Below are 27,781 nucleotides of genomic sequence, written 5' to 3' on the forward strand. Positions count from 1 at the left end.
TCTAGGTGACATTAGGGTTTTGGTTGATTTGTGTCTTAAGGTGTTATTCTAGTACGAACTCTAGGGCTATTTGTGACACCTATAGGAATAGCCCAACGGATTGATTGGAAAGAATAACTTTGAGGTGGTTTTGTACCCTACCATAATCTCTTCGTTCATTCTCCGCTATTAGTGACTTTGGAGTGACTCTTTGTTGCATGTTGAGGGATAGTTTTATGATCCAATTATGTTAGTATTGTTGAGGGAACTTACACTAGCGAAAGTATGAACCCTAGGCCTTGTTTACTATCATTACAATACTGTTTACGCTCACTTTTATCATTAGTTACCTTGCTGTTTTTACATTTTCAGATTACAAAAACTATTATCTACTATCCATATACCACTTGTATCACCATCTCTTCACCGAACTAGTGCACCTATACAATTTACCATTGTATTGGGTGTGTTGGGGACACAAGAGACTCTTTGTTATTTGGTTGCAGGGTTGCTTGAGAGATACCATCTTCATCCTACGCCTCCTACGGATTGATAAACCTTAGGTCATCCACTTGAGGGAAATTTGCTACTGTCCTACAAACCTCTGCACTTGGAGGCCCAACAACGTCTACAAGAAGAAGGTTGTGTAGTAGACATCAAGCTCTTTTCTGGCGCCGTTGCCGGGGAGGTTAGCGCTTGAAGGTATATCTTTAGATCTTGCAATCGAGTCTTTTAGTTTCTTGTTTTATCACTAGTTTAGTTTATAAAAGAAAACTATAAAAAAAATGGAATTGAGTTTGTCTCTTACGCTTCACCTTTTTAATATCTTTCGTGAGTATGATGGAAAGGATAATTGTGCTCAAGTGCTAGAAGAAGAAATCTATAAAATGTTTGGCACTAAATATTTGAATGATGAGCATGATTGCAATGTTGTCAGTACGAATTCTTTGAATATCCATGATGCTAATGATGATTGCACTAGTTATGATGAAAATGCCTCCTATAAACATGTCAATTTTTGTGGAGTAGATTGGGTTTGCAAGTACACACCAAACAGGGAAGATAGATATTGCAAGAGGCATAAGTACTTTGAAACTAAATTGTTGCAAGAAGAGCTAGATGAATGTGCTGAAAGATTCAATATTTTTCGTGCCCCTTATGAACTTTGCAATGAACATGGTCATTTAAAGCTACAATGCTATTTGTTTCATGATCAAGTCGTGTCCAAATATTGTGATAATTTGATTCCCTTGAGCATCATAAAGAGCTTAGTCTTCTTTTGGGTTATGAAGAAATGAAACGTATAACTGAGGGTATTCCAAAATTTAATCTTGATAAATTTCTTGATTTTGATCTAGAGAAGATTTATATGTATTGTGTGGTGAATTGCATTGAAAATCCTTATATTGCCAATTACATAAAGAAAATAAAACAAATAGAAGATGAAGAGAATGCTAACGAAAGGGAAGAGACTTCCCAATATCCTCCTATTATCTCTTATGATGAATCAGGTAACGAGGAGGAGCCTCCTATTCAACCAATCTCATTAATAAGGAGCTCCAAAAAGAGGATTGAACCCACACACGATGTGGTAAAGAAGAACAAAAGAAAAAGGAAGAGAGATAAAAAGGTATCTCTCCCAAATAAAGTTGCCCCTATTACTATTGTGCCTCATGAAAATATAATTATGGAAGATAATGATACTTCTTATAATCTTGAAAATCTTTTTGGCACTTGCTTGGAAGAATATGATAATTGCTATACTATTGGTGCTATCCATACTATTAATGATGAGAGTGATTATGCTTATAATATGAAAAGGCCCAAGCTTGGGGATGCTATGTTTGATGAAGATGATGTTTTTGAGAATATATTTGCTGCAATTAATGTTTGTCCCAAGCTTGGGGATTCTACGCTTAATGAAGATGATATTTTTAGTATCCCAAGTTTTGATATGCAAATTTATAATGATAATAACATGCCTCCTACTTATGACAATTATTGTGATGATACATATGCTATAAAAAGTAGTGAGGATTATATTTATAAAACTTGTCATGATTATGATTACCCCTTCTCTAAACATTACTCTTTTAATGTGGAAACAATTTATAATATTCAAGTCTCTTATGATACTCCCACTATCCGGAAAGAGAAGAATTTTGCTTATGTGGAGAGTAGTAAATTTTCTATGCTTGTAGATCATGAAAAGAATGTTTTAGGTGATGGTTATATTGTTTAATTCATTCATGATGCTACTGAAAATTATTATGAGGGAGGAATATATGCTTGTAGGAGTTGCAATAATATCAAGTTTCCTCTCTATGTGCTTAAAATTTTGAAGTTATGCTTGTTTTACCTTCCTATGCAAGTTGATTCTTGTTCCCATAAGTTGTTTGCTCACAAAATCCCTATTCATAGGAAGTATGTTAGACTTAAATGTGCTAGTCATATTCTTCATGATGCTCTCTTTATGTTACAATTCTTATCCTTTATGTGAGCATCATTGAAATCATCGTGCCTAGCTAGGGGCATTAAACGATAGCGCTTGTTGGGAGGCAACCCAATTTTATTTTAGTCCCTTGTTTTTTGTTCCTGTTTAGTAATAAATAATTCATCTAGCCTCTGTTTAGATGTGGTTTTATGCTTTTAGTTAGTGTTTGTGCCAAGTAGAACCTTTGGGAAGACTTGGGGAAAGTCTTGTTGATCATGTTGTAAAAAACAGAAATTTTAGCGCTCACGAGAATTGCTGCCATTTTTATTTGGAGAGTGCTATTTAGTTAATTCTTTTTGCATATGATTAATAGATAAATTCCTCAGGTACAGCAATTTATTTGAGAATTTTATGAGTTCCAGAAGTATACGTTTGATCCATATTACTACAGACTATTCTGTTTTTGACAGATTCTGTTTTTCATGTGTTGTTTACTTATTTTGATGAATCTATGGCTAGTAAAATAGTTTATAAACCATAGAGAAGTTGTAATACAGTAGGTTTAACATCAATATAAATAAATAATGAGTTCATTACAGTACCTTGAAGTGGTGATTTATTTTCTTATACTAACGGAGCTTACGAGTTTTCTGTTAAGTTTTGTGTTGTGAAGTTTTCAAGTTTTGGGTAAAGATTCGATGGACTATGGAATAAGGAGTGGCAAGAGCCTAAGCTTGGGGATGCCCAAGGAACCCCAAGGTAATATTCAAGGACAACCAAGAGCCTAAGCTTGGGGATGCCCAAGGCACCCCAAGGTAATATTCAAGAAGTCTCAAGCATCTAAAGCTTGGGGATGCCCCGGTTGGCATCCCACCTTTCTTCTTCAACAACTATCGGTTAGTATCGGTTGATCCTAAGTTTTTGCTTCTTCACATGATGTTTGCCATTATTATAATGTCATTTTATTTAGCTTTGCTTGCTGTTTGAATAAAATACCAAGATCTGAAATTCTTAAATGTTAGAGAGTCTTCACATAGTTGCATAATTATTAAACTACTCATTGATCTTCACTTATATCTTTCGGAGTAGTTTGTTGTTGCTCTAGTGCTTCACTTATATCTTTTAGAGCATGGTGGTAGTTTTATTTTGAAGAAATAGATGAACTCTCATGCTTCACTGAGATTATTTTTGAGAGTCTTAAATAGCATGGTAATTTGCTTAAAATCCTAATATGCTAGGTATTCAAGAATAATAAAATTCTCTTATGAGTGTGTTGAATACTATGAGAAGTTTGATACTTGATAATTGTTTTGAGATATGAAGATGGTGATATTAGAGTCATGCTAGTTGAGTAGTTGTGAATTTGAGAGATACTTGTGTTGAAGTTTGTGATTCCCGTAGCATGCACGTGTGGTGAACCGTTATGTGATGAAGTCAGAGCATGATTTATTTATTGATTGCCTTCCTTATGAGTGGCGGTCGGGGACGAGTGATGGTCTTTTCCTACCAATCTATCCCCCTAGGAGCATGCGCGTAGTACTTTGTTTCGATAACTAATAGATTTTTGCAATAAGTATGTGAGTTCTTTATGACTAATGTTGAGTCCATGGATTATACACACTCTCACCCTTCCACCATTGCTAGCCTCTCTAGTACCGCGCAACTTTCGTCGGTACCATAAACCCACCATATACCTTCCTCAAAACAGCCACCATACCTACCTATTATGGCATTTCCATAGCCATTCCGAGATATATTGCCATGCAACTTTCCACAGTTCCGTTATTATGACACGCTTCATCATTGTCATATTGCTTTGCATGATCATGTAGTTGACATTGTATTTGTGGCAAAGCCACCATTCATAATTCTTTCATACATGTCACTCATGAGTCATTGCACATCCCGGTACACCGCCGGAGGCATTCATATAGAGTCATATCTTGTTCTAAGTATCGAGTTGTAATTCTTGAGTTGTAAGTAAATAAAAGTGTGATGATCATCATTATTAGAGCATTGTCCCAGTGAGGAAAGGATGATGGAGACTATGATTCCCCCACAAGTCGGGATGAGACTCCGAATGAAAAAAAGGCCAGAGAAGCCGAAATAAAAAAAGAGGCCATAAAAAAAAGAGAAGGCCCAAATAAAAAATAAAAAAATGAGAGAAAAAGAGAGAAGGGGAAATGCTACTATCCTTTTACCACACTTGTGCTTCAAAGTAGCACCATGATCTTCCTGATAGATAGTCTCCTATGTTGTCACTTTCATATACTAGTGGGAATTTTACATTATAGAACTTGGCTTGTATATTCCAATGATGGGCTTCCTCAAATTGCCCTAGGTCTTCATGAGCAAGCAAGTTGGATGCACACCCACTTAGTTTCTTTTTGAGCTTTCATATACTTATAGCTCTAGTGCATCCGTTGCATGGCAATCCCTACTCACTCACATTGATATCTATTGATGGGCATCTCCATAGCCCGTTGATACGCCTAGTTGATGTGAGACTATCTTCCCCTCCTTTTTTCTCTTCTCCACAACCACCATTCTATTCCACCTATAGTGCTATATCCATGGCTCACGCTCATGTATTGCGTGAAGATTGAATTTTTCTTGAAAAAGTTAGAGTATGAAACAATTGCTTGGCTTGTCATCGGGGTTGTGCATGATTTAAATACTTTGTGTGGTGAAGATAGAGCATAGCCAGACTATATGATTTTGTAGGGATAAGTTTCTTTGGCCATGTTATTTTGAGAAGACATAATTGCTTTGTTAGTATGCTTGAAGCATTATTATTTTTATGTCAATATGAACTTTTGTCTTGAATCTTTTGAATCTGAATATTCATATCACAATTAAGAAGATTTGCATTGAAATTATGCCAAGTAGCACTCCTCATCAAAAATTATCTTTTTATCATTTACCTACTCGAGGACGAGCAGGAATTAAGCTTGGGGATGCTTGATACGTCTCCAACGTATCTATAATTTTTGATTGCTCCATGCTATATTATCTACTGTTTTGGGCAATATTGGGCTTTATTTTCCACTTTTATATTATTTTTGGGACTAACCTATTAACCGGAGGCCCAGCCCAGATTTGCTGTTTTATGCCTATTTCAGTGTTTTGAACAAAAGGAATATCAGACAGAGTCGAAACGGAACAAAATCAACTAGAGAAGTTATTTTTGGAACAAAAGCCACCTGATAGACTTGGACTCCACGTCAGGAGATACGGGAGGTGCTCACGAGGGTGGGGGCGCCCCTGCCTCGTGGGGCCCCCGTGGCTCCTCCGACGTACTTCCTGCACCCATATATATCGTCGTACCCTAAAACTTCCAGAACGAACAATAGATCAGGAGTTCCGCCGCCAAAAGCCTCTGTAGCCACCGAAAGCCAATCTAGACCCGTTCCGGCACCCTGCCGGAGGGGGCAATCCCTCTCCGGTGGCCATCTTCATCATCCCGGTGCTCTCCATGACGAGGAGGGAGTAGTTCTCCCTCGGGGCTGAGGGTATGTACCAGTAGCTATGTGTTTGATCTCTCTCTCTCGTCTTCTTGATTTGGCACGATCTTGATGTATCGCAAGCTTTGCTATTATAGTTGGATCTTATGTTTCTCCTCCCCCTCTACTCTCTTGTAATGAATTGAGTTTCCCCTTTGGAGTTATCTTATCGGATTGAGTCTTTAAAGATTTGAGAACACTTGATGTATGTCTTGCTATGGATATCTGTGGTGACAATGGGATATCACGTGATTCACTTGATGTATGTTTTGGTGATCAACTTGCGAGTTCCGCCCATGAACCTATGCATAGGGGTTGGCACACGTTTTCGTCGTGATTCTCCGGTAGGAACTTTGGGGCACTCTTTGAGGTCCTTTGTGTTGGTTGAATAGATGAATCTGAGATTGTGTGATGCATATCGTATAATCATACCCACGGATACTTGAGGTGACATTGGAGTATCTAGGTGACATTAGGGTTTTGGTTGATTTGTGTCTTAAGGTGTTATTCTAGTACGAACTCTAGGGCTGTTTGTGACACCTATAGGAATAGCCCAACGGATTGATTGGAAAGAATAACTTTGAGGTGGTTTTGTACCCTACCATAATTTCTTCGTTCATTCTCCGCTATTAGTGACTTTGGAGTGACTCTTTATTGCATGTTAAGGGATAGTTTTATGATCCAATTATGTTAGTATTGTTGAGGGAACTTACACTAGCGAAAGTATGAACCCTAGGCCTTGTTTACTATCATTGCAATACTGTTTACGCTCACTTTTATCATTAGTTACCTTGCTGTTTTTATATTTTCAGATTACAAAAACTATTATCTACTATCCATATACCACCTGTATCACCATCTCTTCGCCGAACTAGTGCACCTATATAATTTACCATTGTATTGGGTTTGTTGGGGACACAAGAGACTCTTTGTTATTTGGTTGCAGGGTTGCTTGAGAGAGACCATCTTCATCCTACGCCTCCTACGGATTGATAAGCCTTAGGTCATCCACTTGAGGGAAATTTGCTACTGTCCTACAAACCTCTGCACTTGGAGGCCGAACAACGTCTACAAGAAGAAGGTTGTGTAGTAGACATCAGATTCCAGCTTAGTCCAATGCACGTGCACTCTTATTATTATTCACACCGTTCGGTCGTGCAAGTGAAAGGCAATTATGATGATATATGATGGGCTGACTGAGATGAGAAAAGCTGGTATGAACTCGACCTCTTTTGTTTTTGTAAATATGATGAGTCCCTCGTTCTTGATTCAGCTTATTATGAATAAACATGTTTGCAATGACAATTAGAGATCATAGTTGCTTGTGCCATGCTTGATTAGTTATGAGTTATAATGATTTACCTTGTGTGCCAACATGCTATTGAGATGATTATGATGTGGTATGATGGGGTGGTATCCTCCTTTGAATGATTTAATTGACTTGACTTGGCACATGTTCATGCATGTAGTTGAAACAAAATCAACATAGCATTCACGATATTTATGTTCATGGTGGATTATATCCTACTCATGCTTGCATCCAATGTTTATTAATTTTAATGCATGTACATGGTGTTGTCGCTCTCTAGTTGGTCGCTTCCCAGTCTTTTGCTAGCCTTCACTTGTACTAAGCGGGAATACTGCTTGTGCATCCAATCCCTTAAACCCCAAAGTTATTCCAGATGAGTCCACTATACCTTCCTATATGCGGTATCTATCTGTCGTTCCAAGTAAATTTGTATGTGCCAAATTCTAAACCTTCAAATAAACATTCTGTTTTGTATGCTCGAATAGCTCATGTATCAACCAAGGTTGTCCTTATCTTCCGTGTTAGGCGGGTTATTCTCAAGAGGAGTGGACTCCGCTCCTCACTCACGAGAAAATGGCTGGTCACCGGGATGCCCAGTCTCATACTTTATGCAAACTAAATCAAAATTAATTGCAAACAAAACTCCCACTGAGACCTGATGTATGTTGGAGACACTCGTTGTTTCGAACAAGTCATGGATTGATGCTTGTTGGTGGAGGGGGAGTATAAACTTTACCATTCTGTTTGGGAACCGCCTATAATGTGTTTAGCATGGAAGATATCGCCATCTCTTAGTTGCTACATTGACAATGAAAGTATACCGCTCAAAATACAATTTATCTCTATTGCAAAACCGAGCTCTGGCACCTCTATAAATCCCTGCTTCCCTCTGCGAAGGGCCTATCCATTTACTTTTATGTTGAGTCATCACCCTCTTATTAAAAAGCACTAGCTGGAGAGCACAGCTGTCATTTGCATTCATCACTATTAATTTATATTGGGTGTGACTATGATTGTATCTCTTTTACCATGAATTACAATGTCTAGTCAGTCCTTGATCTTTAAAGGTGCTCTGCGTTTATGTTTTGCGGTCTCAGAAAGGGCTAGCGAGATACCATCTTATTATATCATATTATGATTGTTTTGAAAAAGTGTTGTCATCCGAGATTTATTATTATGGCTTGCTAGTTGATTATGCTATTGATATGAGTAATTATGAGACCTGAGAATTATTGCAAATGTGGTTAGTTATGATCTCTGCTGAAAACTTGAATGCTGGCTTGACATAGTTACAACAACAAGAGCAAACAGAGTTTGTAAAAGTTTTCTTTCTTTCTTTCTTTCAGTTTGTCAACTGAATTGCTTGAGGACAAGCAAGGGTTTAAGCTTGGGGGAGTTGATACGTCTCCGTCGTATCTACTTTTCCAAACACTTTTGCCCTTATTTTGGACTCTAACTTGTATGATTTGAATGGAACTAACCCGGACTGACGCTGTTTTCAGCAGAATTGCCATGGTGTTGTTTTATGTGCAGAAAACAAATATTCTCGGAATGACCTGAAACTCCACGGAACATCTTACAAAAAACAATAAAAAAATCCTTGCCAAAGATGAAGACCAGGGGGGCCACACCCTGTCCACGAGGGTGGGGGGCGCGCCCCCTACCTCGTGGCCCCCCTGGATGCCCTCCGACGCCAACTCCAACTCTATATATTCGCTTTTGGAGAGAAGAAATCATCGCGTTTTACGATACGGAGCCGCTGCCAAGCCCTAAAACCTCTCGGGAGGGCTGATCTGGAGTCCGTTCGGGGCTCCGGAGAGGGGGATTCGTCGTCGTCGTCATCATCAACCATCCTCCATCACCAATTTCATGATGCTCACCGCCGTGCGTGAGTAATTCCATCATAGGCTTGCTGGACGGTGATGAGTTGGATGAGATTTATCATGTAATCGAGTTAATTTTGTTAGGGTTTGATCCCTAGTATCCACTATGTTCTGAAATTGATGTTGATATGACTTTGCTATGCTTAATGCTTGTCACTAGGGCCCGAGTGCCATGATTTCAGATCTGAACCTATTATGTTTTTATGAATATATGTGAGTTCTTGATCCTATCTTGCAAGTCTATAGTCACCTACTATGTGTTATGATCCGGCAACCCCGAAGTGACAATAATTAGGACCACTCCCGGTGATGACCATAGTTTGAGAAGTTCATGTATTCACTATGTGCTAATGCTTTGTTCCGGTTCTCTATTAAAAGGAGGCCTTAATATCCCTTAGTTTCCAATAGGACCCTGCTACCACGGGAGGGTAGGACAAAAGATGTCATGCAAGTTCTTTTCCATAAGCACGTATGACTATATAATACATGCCTACATTACATTGATGAATTGGAGTTAGTTCTGTGTCACCCTATGTTATGACTGTTACATGATGAACCACATTCGGCATAATTATCCATCACTGATTCGGTGCCTACGAGTTTTCCATATACTGGTTCTCCCTTATTTACTTTCCCGTTGCTACTGTTACAATCACTACAAAATACCAAAAACATTACTTTTGTTGTCTTTACTTTTGTTGCCGCTATCACCATTATCATATTACTTTGCTACTAAACACTTTGTTGCAGATACTAAGTTTCCAGGTGTGGTTGAATTGACAACTCAGCTGCTAATACTTGAGAATATTCTTTGGCTCCCCTTGTGTCGAATTAATAAATTTGGGTTGAATACTCTACTCTCGAAAGCTGTTGCGATCCCCTATACTTGTGGGTTATCACTACTTTCTGTACACAATCAATTAGTTCTTTCTAGTAGTTACACAATCATTTAGGTGTAGTCACTAAGTTAGCTTTACTTAAATTCACACAGGGCCACTACAACAAGAACCCTCATATAGCAACGTATGTGTAGCAACGATGACGACATGTGTTGTCGCGCTCAACCTCCCACCTCCCCACGAACCTCCCCGTACCCCCCCCCCCCCCCCACACACACACACACCTCTGCACCTGCTTCCTCCTTAGGCCCTTCCCAGTGCTCCACCGTGAACAGGTGCTAAGCATGTCACATAAGCAAAAAAATGACATGACACAGCATTTAAAGAGGGAAGAGAGCACTTTGATGACCCCGGGAAGAACCAATGCCAAGTGCGAGAACCTAGGACCACTTAAATGAAGCAATTTGACCAATGCATGAAAGACTTTAGATGTTAACTCATTAAATAAAATGTGCTTTAGCAACAACAAGTTAAGCACCTATGCATTGGGGAGTTAAGTTGATAAAATATTTAATGCACTTAGCACCTCATCTAAGCATCATTACATTGGGAGAGGTCTTATATCACACAGCTATGGATAAATAAACAAATATTTTTCTGTACCACATCTCTCCCCCGATTCCCCTCTCTCACGCGAGCTCCATGGCCACAAGGCCCACAACGTTGCCGCCGCCCCCGAATCCGGGCAGTTCCGGCGCAGTTCCGTGCCGCTGCTCACCGGCCCCCTCCCCCTCACTGTTCTTCTCCTATCTTCCGCCGCCTTAACGTCGTCCCCGCCCCTGCACGCGCCCCCGCAGCAACCCTAGTGGCCACGGGTCGCTGGTGCGGCTCCCCTGCCTCTGGTTTATCTGCCAACTACCCCTGCGTCTCCGCACCCATGGCTGCCAACTCGGGCTCAACGGTGCTGCTCCGCCTCGGTTACCTCGACTCTGACGTCGACAGTCCTGTAAGTCACTCCTCCCCTCTGCTGCTTTGTGTGGCAAGGCCATCGTGCCATGGCTGATTCCTTGCCGTCCATCACGATGATGATCCTAATAAACCAAATATTACTCTGTAGAAGCGTTACTTTTGTTGAGGAGTGCTGCCTAAATTTGTTCTTCCACTCATACATAATTGTGGTATATCTTTCTAGTAAAAGTTATGTCAGCTGTGGCGTTCTAACAATAATTATCCTGGCCAAGTTGCATAAAGAAAGTAACTAATTTGCATCTAGAAATGTACTAGTATATATAAGGCTTGTAAGTGCATTTGGCAGCAACAAAAAATAGCTTGCATCCCATCTAATTAACCAACTCAATCAATTTTTTGACGGTTATATCTATATATAGCATATAGCTCAAATATATATATGTGGCATGTACTCTCTGTCCCAGTTGTCCTTTACATGTGTGCATAATCTGTCGCAAAGCCTTTTCTTGCAAATGCAACAAATATCGCTAACTAGCCATTGACCTCCTTAATTATTCATATCTAGTACGTGCAAATGGTAATTATAGGCTTATAGCATGGACGGCTATGAACCCCAGATGGCCAGAAGCAGGGGCGGATCCACTATTGGTGATGGCTGTAGCTCTCCTGTGACAAAAATTCCTATATGTAGGTATATGGCAAAAATACTAAGAGTACATTCTTTGAGAGACTACGCAGTAGCTCTCCTGTGACAAACAGACCAATAAAAGCCCATCGGCTGCAGCGGCACAACCCACTAAGCAGCAGCCCAAGAGCAGCAACCAGTCACATCTACCGTCACGCACGACCGAACGAGAGACACTTAGCAGCTCAGCTCTGTTCAAATGCTCCTAAAAAACCTCAGTCCAAATTCACCAAATCCACCAGCACGGTAGCACTAGAGCCAGATGAGCACGGGGGAGCGGCGCTCTGACCTCTGTGCGGGCGTGCGGCTGTGCCGATGGAGAGGTCGACGAAGTCGCGGGCTCCGGACGCTGATAGGATGGAGCCCTCCGTGCGGCTGGCCCAGAAGTTAGTTTTTTTTAACCATCTTCTTATCAAATTTTGATTGCTTTACTCTCTGATTTTTCTTTGTGTGAACATATAGTAGGGTTGTGTTATAGTGAAGAAAGTAAGTTATATTCACTCCAGACCTACATATCTGTTAATGGAACTTTTATGTTTGTTCAAGTTGACATTAAAACATACTTGTATCAGTTATATCGTATTTATATGAGGATGTGTGAAATAAACAGTGTATTATAGTCCTTTTAAATACACAACTATTTTTGTATTACTGCCCGAACATATAAATTTTCTTCGCATACGTTGTAGAACCACGATCACATGCTTGATCCACTGCATCACTCAATGGTCATGAGCTCCACTGTCGTCATCTGCAGAGTGAAATATGACCACCTAGGGATAGCCGTTGTGCCATTGTAGATCACAGGTGGACAACAACCATCATGGTGATTGGTGAGCAACCTTGTTGGAGCCTCGAGGCCCAAAATTCCACTTCACCTTTCTAGGTATTTCAGTTTTGGGCTTGCATATTTCAGTTTGTCATCTAGTTCTGCCCATGTAAGAGTTGTTTCTAGCTGGGTATGTGTTAATCCAGGAAGAATATTTCCATCTCTTTTCCTAAATAATTCTTTCTTGTGATGAATTAGGTTTGATTCTCTTTCTGCTATGTGTGTGGATAATTAGTTATATTTTCGTGAAGATTTTCATGGCAGATCAAGTAAATAAGCTGTGATGGTATCTCTGGATATCCTAGCTGTGACCCTGTGACCAAGTCATGAAAGAAGATTCCTTCAAGTATTAGTTAATAGGTGAGCACTATTATCTATGACATCATGTTAATTTCTGGGAAAGAAAAAGTATCTTCGTATCAGTGTTTATGATTCCTTACTGATTTCGTTGTCCCACATAATGTAGTTCTATAGGAATAAGCCGCACATGCATCTATTCGTCCTAATATTCCTATTTATTGTATACTTGTTAATTTCATCTTCTCTCACAGGTTCTAAAGTGACTTTGCTTCAGGTAACATGCTTGTGTTTGTTGTTTCTCTTAACAGGTAAATCTTCGAGACTTGTGAATATTGCAAATAGGAAATATATAAATCAATAAGTTCACAGAATATGCCTTAAGAATGAACTCAGAGCTTTGGCTTTATTAAATGGAATCTTCGCAAGTTGATGATTGCGCCACACCACTCTTTTAAATAAATTAAGTTCTTTAAAAATGCAATGTTTTTATTTGTTTATTTTCGTATTCTATAGTTGAATTTTCAATGGAAGACTAGCATACGTGTTATCTAGCTTGATATTCTTGGCTGATGTAAGATAAAGCATTCAGATCCATATTTTGTACAATTCTATACACCATAATCCAGAATATTATACAAAATCTTAGGATGGATACAGTTCTTGTGTTCATGTGTTATACAAGATAAATCATTACAGAATTTGAATGCAAGAATATTCTAACTTTTGTTTACATGAATCACAACTATGAACATGCAGAGACATGAAAAATATTTTGAATTATCAAATATGAAGTCGTTTTATGCATTTATTTTAGTTTCAGTTTCAGCTACATCCGATTTCCCAAGCTTTCTGTACCTATTTGTATTGTTTGATCAGTCATTTGTCAATCGCCGACCACTCGACCTACCTTAAGCTGCACCAAAGGCGTGCCACCGCATAGGTAAGCTTCTCTCTCGCGCCCTCTACATTTGCATACTTTACCTTGCTTTGGTGAATCTGAAAGATGATGACTACTACTATTGACAAAAGGGAAAGATCAGGAAAATTTTGAGAGTTGAAAACACACCTCTTCCTCTGATGGATGCTTCCAACTACTAGAACTAGATGGTTCCTATATTGAGTTCACCCACTAACCTGCTAGAAAAAGAAATGTCATTTTAGCATTCTTAAATAGGAAAACATACATTGCATGTACTTATAAGTTGTAACATGACAGAAAATTTAAACAATATTGTGTAAACTACTATGGAGGTCAGATTTATATCATTATTTGCCAGGCTTGGTGACTCATGTCAGTTTTTTGTTGTTGTAGATTGCAAGACAAATAGATGGTCCATGGCTAAGCTGTTGATTGCAAGATAAATAGATGGCGCATGGCTAATTTGTTGATTGCAAGGCGGAGAATGGGGCAACTACCAGATAGTTCTACATTAATGTTAAGAGTGTTACTTTCATGGTCAATGTATAGAAAATCATGTATATATTCCCTGGATCATGTTCCATGTATTGCAAACGAGTTGATTTAATATATGAGATCTTTCTGTTTACCGGATTGCTACTCCTGTGTACTATCTCTGTTGATCTAGTATTTATTGCTGGATATATAAAATACTACCAATTGTTCATGTATAGCTGTAATCCCCAAATGTAAAATAGAAGCATTACACTGATCTGTTAATTATGCCCATTTCAAATCAGCTTGTGTAGGTGTCAACACCAACACATCAAAGTGTTGTTAGACTACAATTATATATGTTGCTACATTGCAACGCTTATTTGTGTCGATTACCAACGCAATTGTATACGTTGTTGTAGGCCCTTGCAACGCCACCAACGACAACACATAAAAATCCGTTGGTGTAGACCATAGCAACGTTTATATGGACATTCACCAACGAATCGATGCGTTGCTAAAGAGGGGTTCCTCTTGTAGTGGGCCTGCTTAAAGGCATAAACAGAGTCTTTCCCAATTGTCCACAAAGGTTTTGCCTCAGACACATTTACCAGAACTTTCAAAATGCTGGGTTTAGAGGGCCAGAATTGAAGAAATACATGGATGAAGCAAGTTACTCATACACTGAACATGGTTATAATGTTGCAAATGGATGAGTTGAAGAGAGAGTGTGAGGCAGCATGGGCTTGGCTTAGTAAAATCCCAAAGCACACTTGGGCCAGACATGCCATGGACACAAATTGCAAAACAGACTTAGTAGTTAACAACTTAAGTGAGGTTTTCAACAAGTGGGTTCTAGATGTCAGGGCTAAGCCAATAAGGACCATGGTTGATGGAATTAGAACAAAATTAATGGTCAAGTTTAATACAAATAGAACCAAGACTCAGACTGTCAGATGGGAGATTTGTCCAACATATGCGAAGAAATTGGAGGAAGTAAAGAAGTGGTCTAGAAACTGCCAATCATTGATGGCTGGCCCCAACCTTTTTCAAGTTACTAGTGAGGAGAGAACATATGTTGTCAACCTAGCACATAGGACTTGTGGTTGTAAGAAGTGGGATATGACAGCAGTTCCTTGCAATCATGATGTTTCTGCTATACACAAGGCTAAGCTTCAGCCAGAGGACTTTGTTCATGATTTCTTCAAAAAACCTATGTACCTGGCAGCTTACGGTCCTATAATATATCATGTACCTGGCCCTGACATGTGGCCAAGGACAGATAGTTTGGACATTGAGGCTTCTGTTTTCAAAGACACAAGGGCAGGGTACAAACTAAGAGGAGAAAGGGCCAAATTGAGAAGCCAGCTCCCAAAGACACTTCAAGAATGGCCTCAATTACCTGCTCCAACTGTAAAAAGGTGGGCCATAGGTAGACCAATTGCCATGATGCTCTAAAGCATGCACTTGCTATGAGAAAGAACAAACATCAGGTAACCACTCTGCTATGAGAAAGACTAAATTTGTTGTTACTTTATTGCTTACTAATATTAAACTACTTGTTTCGTTGCAGCCAATCACCAGCTCTTACCCACCTGATAGTAGAAGCACACCAGGACCAGCAAGGACAACAGCCTCTGCTGCTGCCAGTCCAGCTCCAGCAAGGACTGCAACCTCTGCTGCTGCCACTGCTGGTGGATCATCAAGGAGGGCAACATCTGCTGCCAGTCCAGCTCCAGCAAGGAGGGCAACATCTGTTGCTGCTCCAGCTAGGAGGCAGCCAGCTGCTCCAGCTGCTCCCAAGGGTAAGGCAGCAACCAGTAAATCTTCATCATCTGCTCCCAAGAGTAAGGCACCGGCTGCTCCCAAGGGTAAGGCACCAGCAACCAGATCTTCATCAGCTGCTACAAAGGGGCCAAGGTTAGCTTTCATGCCTCCAAGACCAAGTGATGGTTCCCAGAGAGTCAGGAAGCCCAGCAATAGAATGAAGGATTACTTGACTGCCTCTGGTGCAGAATGGTGATAATGGTGATTTGGTTGTGTTGATGTTGTATCAAACTATGGCATTTTGGTTGTGTCGTGAAACTATGTTGTGTTGTTCTGCTACTCCAGTTATGCTACTCCAGTCATGCTACTCCAGTGTTGATGGTGATTTGGTTGTGTTGATGTTGTATCAAACTTTGAAATTCTAATAGTCCTGTGATGCTCAACTGTTATGATCAATTTGTGTCAAACTATGGCATTCTAGTAGTACTGTTGATGCCGTGATACTCTTGATGATGTGATACTCTTGATGCTGTGATAGTCATGATGTTGTGATAGTCATGATGTTGTGATATTCTTGATGCCTACTTGATGCCTCGGCGTCGACAAAAAGCCAAGAACAACCCTAATTGATCCTATTTGAAGCCTCGACGTCGACAAAAAGCCAAAAACCCATCACTTGACCCTACTTGATGCCTCGACGTCGATAAAAAGCCCAAAACCCTAACTTGGCCTACTTGATGCCTCGGCGTCAATAAAAAACCAAAAACCCTAACTTGGCCCACTTGATGCCTCGGCGTCGATAAAAAGCGAAAACCCTAACTTGGCCTACTTGATGCCTCGGCATAGACAAAAAGCCAAAAACAACCCTAATTGACCCTACTTGAAGCCTCGGTGTCGGTAAAAAGCCCAAAACCCTAACTTGGCCTACTTGATGCCTCGGCGTCGATAAAAAGCCAAAACCCTAACTTGGCCTACTTGATGCCTTGACGTCGACAAAAAGCCAAAAACCCATCACTTGACCCTACTTGATGCCTCGGCGTCGATAAAAAGCCAAAAACCCTAACTTGGCCTACTTGATGCCTCGACGTCGACAAAAAGCCAAAAACCCATCACTTGACCCTACTTGATGCCTCGGCGTCGATAAAAAGCCAAAAACCCTAACTTGGCCTACTTGATGCCTCGACGTCGACAAAAAAGCCAAAAACCCATCACTTGACCCTACTTGATGCCTCGGCGTCGATAAAAAGCCAAAAACCCTAACTTGGCCTACTTGATGCCTCGGCATCGACAAAAAGCCAAAAACAACCCTAATTGACCCTACTTGAACCCTCGGTGTCGATAAAAAGCCAAAAACCCTAACTTGGCCTACTTGATGCCTCAGCATCGATAAAAAGCCAAAAAACCTAACTTGGCCTACTTGATGCCTCGGCGTCGATAAAAAGCCAAAAACCCTAACTTGGCCTACTTGATGCCTCAGCGTCGATAAAAAACCAAAAACCCTAACTTGGCCTACTTGATGCCTCGGCGTCGATAAAAAGGCAAAAACCCTAACTTGGCCTACTTGATGCCTCGGCGTCGATAAAAAGCCAAAAAACAACCCTAATTGACCCTACTTAACTCAGAATCATCAGTTGAACAGGAACATACTAAAGCAAAAATCATCATTTGCAAACAGATTACTTAAGATAACATTAACCAGCTCTAAATACCACCAAATTCATCACTAGTTCAAATCCATACATAATCATAGTTTGACATTCAGCACTAGTTCAAATAGCACCACATTCAGCACTAGTTCAGATGCAAACATCTTACTTAAGATTACATATCCATAGTTCAGGAGTACTCATAGTTAATAGAATTTAAACTACTATCATTACAACAAATGCCAAACCACACCCTGCAAAAGGTCAGCAAATGCCAAATGATATTGCCCATTCTTCTCTTGCACTGCTTATCCATTTATGATGGCCTTGATCCCCTCCAGCTTCACATTGCTCTCTTCAACTGTCTTCTTGAGCTCATCAATGTGGATCTGCAAATTCTTCTTCTCTTTAGCTAGCTTCAACTTCATGTTCCTAATGACAGTACCTTGAGCAGCTGCTATGTTCTTCAAAGTGTCATACTTCTCCTACAACTTGGTTGTTTCAGCATCTTTCCTTTCTATCACTACCCTCTGCTCTTGGGCATCCATAAGTGCATTGACATCTTCAACCAACTTCTCATAACTGGCCTGGAGTTTCTTCTTCTCTTATGTCAGGTCATGAACAGTAAATGAATGCATCAGACATTCCTCATCCCTGTCCATCTTACTCTGTTCATACATAGACCACAACTTGGACAGTGCATTCTCAAGGGTAGTGGGCCAAGATGGATCAATCCATTCTACTAGTCCACAGTTTTTACCTTCCTAGAAAAAGAGTATTAACAAAATGAATTACATAACAGTGACTTGCTTACAATGATAGGCTAGATTACTTTATACTAAAATTCAGATCATGCTCTAAAGTAAACAACTACTAAGTAAACAATGCTGGTGTGCTAACCCATGAATATTTTGTCCTAAAATAAGCTAACATGGCAGAGTTAAAAAATGACCTAACTAAACAATATTGCCAGATCCAAACAAAAAAATGCTGGTCTGCCAACCCATGCATCTACTCTCTTAAAATATGCTAACCTGACAGGGTTAACAAAATGACCTAACTAAACAATGTTGCCAGAACCAGACTAAACAATGCTGGCAGAGTAAACAATTAATGAATCCACTGTCCAAACTTCACATTATAATACAATGCCTGTTGGAGTGCCACATTACATGTCCATGGCAAACAAATGACAGATTTGTTAAGTTAATCAACAACTTCCAATTAGTTAAGTTGGAACCATACCTTCTCTGCACAACAAAGAAACCTCCTGCCAGTGTGAATCCCTTCGAAAGCAACACGCCTTTCTGCTGTCTTCCCGTGTTCATGGCACAAAACATACATATCTATCTCAGGGCCCTCGAAATCTGAGTCTTCGGTGCTAGCAGGAACCTGGAGTGCAAAGAAATGACAGAGATTTGGTCCAACGATTGAAAAGAAGCTTTCCAGAAATCCCCAAAATATCAAACCCTAACCCTAACTCTGAGAACTGACCTTAATGGTGCCGTCGTCGGAATCTGAGCTCATGTACTGCCTGGTGTGCTCACCGCTATCCGACCCATCACTCCACGACACCATGGCGCTGCGGGGGCAGCGGAGCGGCGCGGCAGCGACGGGTGCAACGACCAAGAACAGAGCGAGAGCGAGAAGAGAGCGAGCGAGCAGAGTGGAGAAGGAGTAATGATTCGCGCTTTTGACTGCTAGGACCGAACGACGCCGTCTAACGCCGTCTAACGGCTGTCGGGACGGTCTGGAGTGCCACGTACGCGAAAAACGGGCCCCACCTGTCATAAACTCACTTAACTCAGCCCGATCCGCTGATCAGTGGTTTTTGCAAAACAATTACGCAAGACGTGATGTTTTCTGCAGAGAATCTGTATCCTAGTGTTTTTCGCAAATCTAGCCCTCAAAGTGGTGGTTTTATGCAATTTACTCATTTATTGTGCATTACATGTTTACATTTCTTATAAGGTTCAAAATCGAGAAAAATATGCTTGAATTTGGTGCACGCTGGTGATATTTGAAGTTCTAAATTCCAAACTATGAAAAATGAAATTCATTTCGTTCACATTCTAGCCTAAAAACAATAATTCCGGTGCACATTTCTTTAGGGCTTTCTGCAACGCTTTGGGCCTCAGTTCTGGGCTCTACAGCCCATCAATATCCCAACCAACAACTGTCCACCGTTCTTCGGCTCACTTCACTTTCTGCGAGCCGCTCTAAAAAAAAAAAATCTGCGAGCGGGAATACGAAATTAGCTGCGGACACCCACGAAATCGAAAGCCCCCACTGCCCTCGCTTCCTCTCGCCAGAACCCCCAATCAGCAAACCCCACCGCCGCTCCGGCCCGGCGGAGTCCCCTCGACCCGCGGCGGCCGGCGATGGACCGGATCCACGTCACCGTGCGCGCGCGGCCGCTCCCGCCGGAGGACGCGCAGAGCAGCCCGTGGCGGATCTCCGGAAACGCCGTCGCGCTCACCGCCCAGCCCTCCATTCGCTTCGAATTCGGTGAGGAATCCGCCCCCCTCCGCACACACCCTCGCCTCGGACCGCGGGCTTGCTCATAGGTTGCCCTCTATTTCGTTCTCCGCAGACAGGATTTTCGGCGAGGACTGTCACACGGCGGACATCTACGGGGCCCGCACCAAGCACATCGTCGACTCTGCCGTGCAAGGGTTCAACGGTAAACATTTCGTAGGCACCATTTCGAATTCTGATTTCTAGAACTTGCTAAGTTGAAAATTGACTCTAGCTCTGAGGAGAATCCGAGGGCCGTAATATTGGGCTCTTTCGCTTCTTACCTAGTGGTGCTTGATAATAATGTTCTCACCTCTCAATTGCAACTGATAGAGGACGAGCAATGTACTACAATTTATAATCACACGAACTCTAGTTCCATAAAACACCACTGTACAATATTCTTGCTTGCGCCTTCTTAAATCTATTATTTGTTTATTAGATCTTTTGTGAACTATCTGCAAAATAGAGTTTTCTCCATCATTCTGGCAGCATGTGGGTATTAATGAAATGTTTGGTCCTTTTCCTTGTATGACAGGCACTGTTTTTGCATATGGACAAACTAACAGTGGAAAGACCTATACAATGAGAGGATCTGCTAATGAACCTGGAATAATACCGCTTGCGGTTCATGATTTATTTAGAACTATACAGCAGGTGATTTGTATGTCCATTCTCATCAGTCAATCTTTATTCTGCTTACTGTGTAATGTGTATCGCGGATTGCTTACAACATATACACAGTTATTGCATTTGGCTATTAGAGTACTGTCTAACTGTCATTTTTTATTCTGTGCAACTAGTACGTGTCCTGCACAATTGCGTGGTAAATGTTTGTGCCCACATAAAGATATATTGTTATGCTACTCGTAGAAATACAATATTATGAATGGCACAATATTAAAGTTCAGATTGTCAGTTTGCAGATTGTTAAATTGTAAATGTTGTTGCCCTATGAGGTATCAGTACGCAAAACTGAAGCTCATGTTGCTAGCCAGTCGGTGTTTTTTATATGATGTTAGGGCGGTGCATGAATTTGATGAGCACATTTGACATTACATCTAGAAATTAAAGCGGATGATGCCTAACTGTAGTTAGAAAAAAAATATCAGCTGCGATCAACTCGGTGAACCATAACTAATATCTATAATATTTTGAGAACCGTGAATTTAGCAAATCTATGTTTCGTGTCAAGTCTGCATGCATGAGATTATTTTTGAGGGCGAAAAAAAAGAGAATACACAGGGAGAAACACATTGGATTGGGACTCTACTTGCATCCCGTTCCTTTTTGTTAGATTCAAGGTTGCGTGCAGATTAGTTATTAGTTATAAGGATATACTGTTGTGATCTTAGAAACAATTATGATAATCTATTGCTCGGTCTGTCTAGGCATGATTATGAAGATCTATTGGTTTTGACTAACTTATCAAAAATAAGTCCATCAGACTCTTTTGTGGATTGGGACTCTACTTGCATCCCATTCCTTTTTATTAGATTCAAGGTTGCATGCAGATTAGTTATTAGTTATAAGGATATACTGTTGTGATCTTAGAAACAATTATGATAATCTATTGCTCGGCCTGTCTAGGCATGATTATAAAGATCTATTGGTTTTGACTAACTTATCAAAAATAAGTCCGTCAGACTCTTTTGTGGATTTTTTTTGACATTTCTCTCTTTTTCTGTCGCATTGTGCTTTTAATATACAGTTATGAGATTGAAGGGAGATATGTTTGGATAAGTTTGTCTGTCAGTTATGATATACTCCCTCCGTTCCTAAATATTTGTCTTTCTAGAGATTTCAAATGGACTACCACATACGGATGTATATAGACATATTTTAGAGTATAGATTCACTCATTTTGCTCCGTGTGTAGTCATTTGTTGAAATCTCTAGAAAGACAAATATTTAGGAACGGAGGAAGTATTATGTACTTGATGTCTTCTTATGTTCGTACTATGTTTTCACGGTGTAAAAAAAGTTGAGATGCAAATGGTCATAAAGGCTAATGTGACCAGCTTGGTATTTTTAAGGCCTGTTTAAAGTACTCTTAACTACCTCTGTGTTTAATAGGAAATCACCTTTGTACACTATGAGACTTTGCTTATAGTTTTCATTGCCTATTGTGTATAATTCTGCCTGACTTAATTTTTTACAATTTTAGCATATGGATAGAGAATTTCTTGTCCGCATGTCTTATATGGAGATTTATAATGAAGAAATAAATGATCTTCTTGTCCCAGAACATCGAAAATTGCAGATTCATGAGAATTATGAGGTAATATTTCATAATTGGTATCAAATAATTAACACTATTTTGAAATACTATGTATCCTCCTTGCTCTTCGTATTGATATTCTTGTTTGTAGAGAGGTATATATGTTGCTGGCTTAAGCGAGGAAATTGTAACCTGTCCTGAACAAGTCTTGAAGTTTGTGTCATTTGGAGAATGTAAGTTTTTTTTACTGTTTGGTATCTCAATTAATTTATGATTAACTTATTTTAATAATTATTAGAAAAATTGCAGCCCACCGTCATATCGGGGAGACAAATATGAATGTCTACAGCAGTCGTTCTCATACCATATTTCGCATGGTATGCTTAGATTCCATTGTGCTGTCCTATATGCAATATCAACCTATCTTATGCCACAAATTACTCAGGTTATTGAGAGTCGAGATAAAGCTGATGACAGTGATACAGATTCTTGTGATGCTGTTCGAGTTTCTGTTCTGGTACACACAATTCTCAGTTTTAACTAGCACAAACTTTTGTCCAAGTTACTTCTTCTTTTAGCTTTATACGCGTGAAACGCACAAAAAATATTTCTCCCTCTACCAAAATATAAGACGTTTTTTGTTTTGCATAGAGCATAAAAACGTCGTACATTTTGTTATGGAGGGAGTATTTCACATTTCTCTTTAACACACATATCAATAAGGAAACAACATGTGCATTTGATTTTTTATGATGACTAAAATAGGTGCATTTAAATGAAAATATTGCCTTGAATCAAAACAATAACTAATCGCAGACTAAAACTAAATTGCTACTCCCTCCATATCACAAAAAGTGACGTTGTAGACATTGACACGGTCTTCAAGATGTAACTTTGAACACTAATTTATTATACAATAATACAATATAAAGACTTAGAAAATATAATATTCTGAAAATATTTTTCAAGACAAATTATGGAATAATTAAAATGATACTCACAGTCAGACGTTTTAATTTTTTGATCTGAGGCATGTCAAGCGTTACTTATTTGTGATTATGGAGGAGGCAAAACATTATCTCTCTTGCACTAGTGGTTGCACTTTATTCAATTATTGTCCGCCAGGGTTTGTTTTGTTATGTTGCAATTGACATGTATTTTCACATTTTAGAATCTGGTGGACTTAGCTGGTTCAGAACGTGCTGCAAAGACGGGTGCAGAAGGTGTGAGACTTAAGGAGGGTTCCCACATTAACAAAAGTCTAATGACTCTCGGAACAGTAATCAAGAAACTAAGTGAAGGCATAAAGGGCCAGGGGTAAGTTAGAAACTTCTTACAACGACTCAAGTTGATTTGATTCTCCCTTTTGGGTTCATTTAGTAATGGATTTCATAATCAGGGGGCACGTTCCTTACCGAGATAGTAAGTTGACAAGGATATTGCAACCTGCTCTGGGTGGAAATGCTAACACAGCTATCATTTGTAATATAACACTTGCACAGGTATGCTATATTAAACATCTCCCTATCTCTTATTGACCGGTTCCTATATTGCTTGGTATTGGAGGTAGAATACACAGATATTAGGTGTTTTCTCTTTTCTCACTCACTGCATATTTGGACAGTAAAGTATGAACCACAAGTATTTATCATTTCTTGTGCATTGCTATTGTAATTTCAATTGTTTAATTCCCGCAAAAAAAATCAACTGTTTAATTTTATTTGCCGGTTAATTATATGGTGTTGGAAATTATAAAATGATTATCATGACATCCTCTTGGTCATTAAAATGGATTCCATTTTAATTTTAATTTTAGGTATTGCGTCATAGGTCAGTCATTAGTCGGCTAGCCGCAACTATTACCTTGTCATGTATTCATGTGGCTTGATTGGCGAACTGAAAATTTACAATAATACCCTTAATCAAAATAAGATCTGTGGGGAATTCTCGAGTGTAAATTTAAAAAAGCAATATTAACATAATGGTAGCTTTGCAATATTATATGATAACCCTTTTAGGGCGCGCTTGGAATGGTTGTAAGTAAATACATGGGTGTTTACTTTACATTTGTATCTTACCGGCCGCGTAGCAAATTTCGGCTGGAAACGAAACGACGAGCCGAGACCTGTATTTATTTTACAGGTGTATTAGAGGGAACACGACAATCTAATCAAGGCCTTACATAAGGAAAACTAGTTTTTCACAATGCTTCCATCAAAGAAATCCACACATATAATTCTCATTGTTAAGTGGAGAAAAACAGGTGACAGGCCAGTTCGTTGCGGGATAGTCTTTAAGGACATTGGTATTTTTTTCTTCTGTAAGTTAGGAATGGACAGATATGTTACATGTTAGGAGCTAGGGTTCGGCCCTGCCTAGGGCGTAGGGTGTAGGGGAAGGAGGGAGTTGGGCGAGGGCTGGAGCGCGGCGGCCGGCGGCGAGGCGCCGTCCTTGCGGTTGGGCGGCGGCGGCGCAGGAAGGAGGCGGCTAGGGTTAGGGTTCCGGCTCCTCTGGGAGCCGGGCAATAGAATAGTCTTATTGCTTAATTCTCGAAATAGTCTTACAACTTGTATATATAACCATAATCTGAAAATAAAACTAAGATAACTTGAGGCCTAAGCCTGCCCAGTGGGCCCCCTGCGGCCATAGACCTGGCCGGTCATAACATCTCTCCCCGCCTGCGCAAACAGCTCGTCCTCGAGCTGAAAGTCAGGGTAGTGCTGGCGGAACTCCGCGCGCTGCTCCCAAGTAGCGTCCTCCTCTGGTAGTCCGGTCCACTGAATCAACACGTACCAGGAGCCTCGGCGCAGCTGAGCCTTCAACGCCTTCTCTGGCTCAGGAAGTAGGCGCCCGTCCGTGATCAGTGGAAGTGTCGGCGGTGCCGCGGGTGGCTCGCCGCGGAATGGCTTGAGCAGCCTGACATGGAAGACATCATGGATCCAAGCGCCTGCCGGAAGCTGAAGACGGTAAGCCACTTTCCCAATGCGTTCCAGGATAGCAAAGGGACCGGCATAGCGAGGACCGAGCTTCTTCCTCGCGCGTGGGTCCAAGGACTGCGTAGAGCGGTGAAGTAGACGCAGCCAGACCCAATCACCCACCACGAACTCCGCCTTGCGATGGTGGCCATCATAGTAATGTTTGGCCAACTGCTGGGCCTGTAGGAGCCGTTGCTGGACCTCCGCGAGCATCTCATCACGGCTCCTCAGAAGAGCCCCGGCTGCCTCGGTCCGTGCCAAGGCCGGATCAACCGAAGGATCGGCTGGGGTGGCCGGCCATACACCACCTCAAAAGACGTAGCACGGAGGGCGGAGTGATAAGAGGTGTTGTAGCAGTACTCCGCCCACGAGAGCCAGTCCACCCATGCGCGAGGGCGATCACCTGTAACACAACGCAAATACATGGCAATCACCTTGTTAACTATCTTAGACTGGCCATCCGTCTGAGGGTGGAAGGCGGTGCTCAGGCGTAGCTTCACGCCCGCCAGCCGGAAAAGGTCGCGCCACACGTGTCCTGTAAGCACGGGGTCCCGATCACTGACGATCGAAGAAGGAAACCCGTGGAGACGGACAATGCCATCGAAGAAGGCCCGTGCGACAGATGCCGCTGAATAGGGATGGCCAAGTGCGATGAAATGAGCATACTTGGAGAAGCGGTCGACCACCGTGAGGATGACGGACTTGCCGCCCACCTTGGGAAGGCCCTCGATGAAGTCCATGGAGATGTCCGCCCAAACCTGAGACGGAACCTCCAAGGGCTGAAGCATGCCAGCCGGCCGTAGAGTCTCCGTTTTGTTGCGCTGGCACGTCACACAAGACCGTACCCAGTCACGGACCAGGGCACGATCACTGGGAATGTAGAAGTCGGCTCGGAGACGATGGAGTGTCTTCTGCACACCCTCATGGCCCGTCGAGTGGGCGAGGCGCAGCACCTGCTGGCGAAGATCGTCGTGCGCTGGAACGAAGACCCGGCGCCCATGGAGAAGCAGGCCATCGGCGAGGCGCCACGGCTCCTCCAGCTCTCCCGCCGCCAGCTGCTGCTGCAGGAGGAGGGAGTCGGCCGCGGCAGCGGTCGCCTGGCGGATGTCGACGCAGAGGGCGAAAGAGGGCCCGGTGAGGATGCAGAAAGCCGCTCCCTCCGCCGTACCGTCGTCCACATCGGCATCACGCCGAGATAAGGCGTCGGCGACGGTGTTAAGACGACCCGACCGGTACTCGACGGTGAAGTCAAAGCCAAAGAGTTTACTGATCCACTGGTGCTGGGGTACTGTCGAGAGCCTCTGATCCAGCATGAACTTGAGGCTGTAATGGTCTGTGCGGATCTGGAAGGAACGACCCCAAAGATAGGGCCGCCAATGGCGTACTGCCTGCACCAACCCAATGAGCTCACGCTCATACGCCGCCAGCTTAAGATGGCGTGCGGCAAAGGGGCGGCTGAAGAAAGCAAGGGGTCCATCGCCCTGATGCAGGACCGCACCGAACCCCGTACCGGAGGCGTCGCAGTCAACGGTGAAGGGGAGGTCGAAATCCGGCATCTGCAGTACGGGTCCCGTCGTGAGGGCCCCCTTGAGGGCCTCGAATGCTGAAGTGGCCTCCTCATCCCAAGAGAAGGCATCGCGACGGAGGAGACGCGTGAGTGGGGCCGCGATGAGGCCAAATTCCCGGATGAACTTCCGGTAGTACCCCGCGAGGCCAAGAAACCCGCGAAGAGCCCGCGGAGACTGCGTAATCGGCCAGGCGGCGACGGCCGCCACCTTGTCTGCGTCTATGGCCACTCCCTCAGCCGAGATGACGTGGCCGAGGTAAGCGACCGAAGGCGTCCCGAACGAGCACTTCGAGCGCTTAAGATGAAGATGATGCGCCTGAAGCTCGTTGAAGACGATGGCCACATGCTGGAGGTGCTCTGCCCAAGAGGCGCTGTAGATAAGAATGTCATCAAGAAAACGAGCACAAACCAACGTAAGTAGGGCCGGAGGACATCGTTCATCAAGGCCTGAAATGTCGCCGGGGCGTTGGGGAGGCCAAAGGGCATCACCAAGAACTCGAAGTGGCCGTGATGAGTCCGAAACGCCGTCTTGGCGATGTCGTCTGGATGCATGCGCACCTGATGATACCCCGACCGGAGGTCCAGTTTGGTGAAGAAGCGTGCCCCATGTAGTTCATCCAGGAGTTCATCGACCACCGGAATAGGGAACTTATCCTTAAGTGTGAGAGCATTAAGGGCGCGGTAGTCGATGCAGAAACGCCACGTGCCGTCCGACTTGCGGACGAGGAGGACCGGCGCCGTGAATGGTGATGTGGATATCCGGATAATGCCCGCGGCAAGCATGAGTGCACACTGCCGCTCCAACTCGTCCTTCTGCAGCTGGGGGTACCGGTAGGGCCGTACTGCCACCGGCGCCGAGCCCGGCAGGAGATGAATACGGTGGTCGTAGACCCAGGCCGGCGGAAGGCCCTGGGGTTCTGCAAAGAGATCACTGTGCTGCTGCAGGAGGTTATCCAACAGCGGAT

At 42.2% G+C, this 27,781-nt stretch overlaps 2 protein-coding genes and 1 long non-coding RNA gene across 9 annotated transcripts in view; 2 read left to right on the top strand and 1 right to left on the bottom strand.

Annotated features, from left to right (window-relative positions):
* Positions 1-10,592: 10,592 nt before the first annotated feature.
* On the top strand, positions 10,593-14,277 carry LOC125509439 (uncharacterized). 6 transcript variants are annotated; one of them, XR_007284092.2, is made up of 3 exons: positions 10,594-12,487; positions 12,629-12,790; positions 12,982-14,277. It is a non-coding gene; the product is annotated as an uncharacterized LOC125509439 (long non-coding RNA). The 6 variants fall into 6 exon arrangements; XR_007284091.2 differs by having other exon boundaries at positions 10,595-12,487; positions 12,682-12,790; XR_007284093.2 differs by having other exon boundaries at positions 10,595-10,953; positions 12,291-12,790.
* A 3,567-nt stretch (positions 14,278-17,844) lies between these two features.
* LOC147971752 (uncharacterized) lies at positions 17,845-19,114 on the bottom strand. Its single transcript, XM_087524101.1, has 5 exons — positions 19,031-19,114; positions 18,782-18,928; positions 18,297-18,300; positions 18,064-18,140; positions 17,845-18,021 (listed from the first exon to the last, which is right to left on the bottom strand). The coding sequence occupies exons 1-5, from the start codon at positions 19,112-19,114 to the stop codon at positions 17,845-17,847; spliced, it is 489 nt and encodes a 162-aa protein (XP_087380227.1).
* Positions 19,115-19,776: 662 nt separating this feature from the next.
* Positions 19,777-27,781, top strand: part of LOC125509441 (P-loop containing nucleoside triphosphate hydrolases superfamily protein) — a 39,788-nt gene continuing 31,783 nt past the window's right edge. Inside the window, exons 1-9 of one of the 2 annotated variants that reach the window (XM_087526312.1) lie at positions 19,777-20,044; positions 20,130-20,219; positions 20,592-20,710; positions 22,221-22,334; positions 22,426-22,507; positions 22,584-22,651; positions 22,720-22,791; positions 23,446-23,591; positions 23,674-23,776. In XM_087526312.1, the coding sequence (XP_087382438.1) occupies positions 19,918-20,044; positions 20,130-20,219; positions 20,592-20,710; positions 22,221-22,334; positions 22,426-22,507; positions 22,584-22,651; positions 22,720-22,791; positions 23,446-23,591; positions 23,674-23,776 (921 nt within the window). In that variant the 5' untranslated portion in view covers positions 19,777-19,917. The remainder of the gene's footprint in view (positions 20,045-20,129; positions 20,220-20,591; positions 20,711-22,220; positions 22,335-22,425; positions 22,508-22,583; positions 22,652-22,719; positions 22,792-23,445; positions 23,592-23,673; positions 23,777-27,781) is intronic. The other variant, XM_048674422.2, reaches the window with a different exon arrangement.

This window comes from Triticum urartu, chromosome 5A (assembly GCF_056163025.1).
Source record: "Triticum urartu cultivar PI428250 chromosome 5A, HENAU_Tu73, whole genome shotgun sequence".
NCBI classification, from domain to species: domain Eukaryota; kingdom Viridiplantae; phylum Streptophyta; class Magnoliopsida; order Poales; family Poaceae; genus Triticum; species Triticum urartu.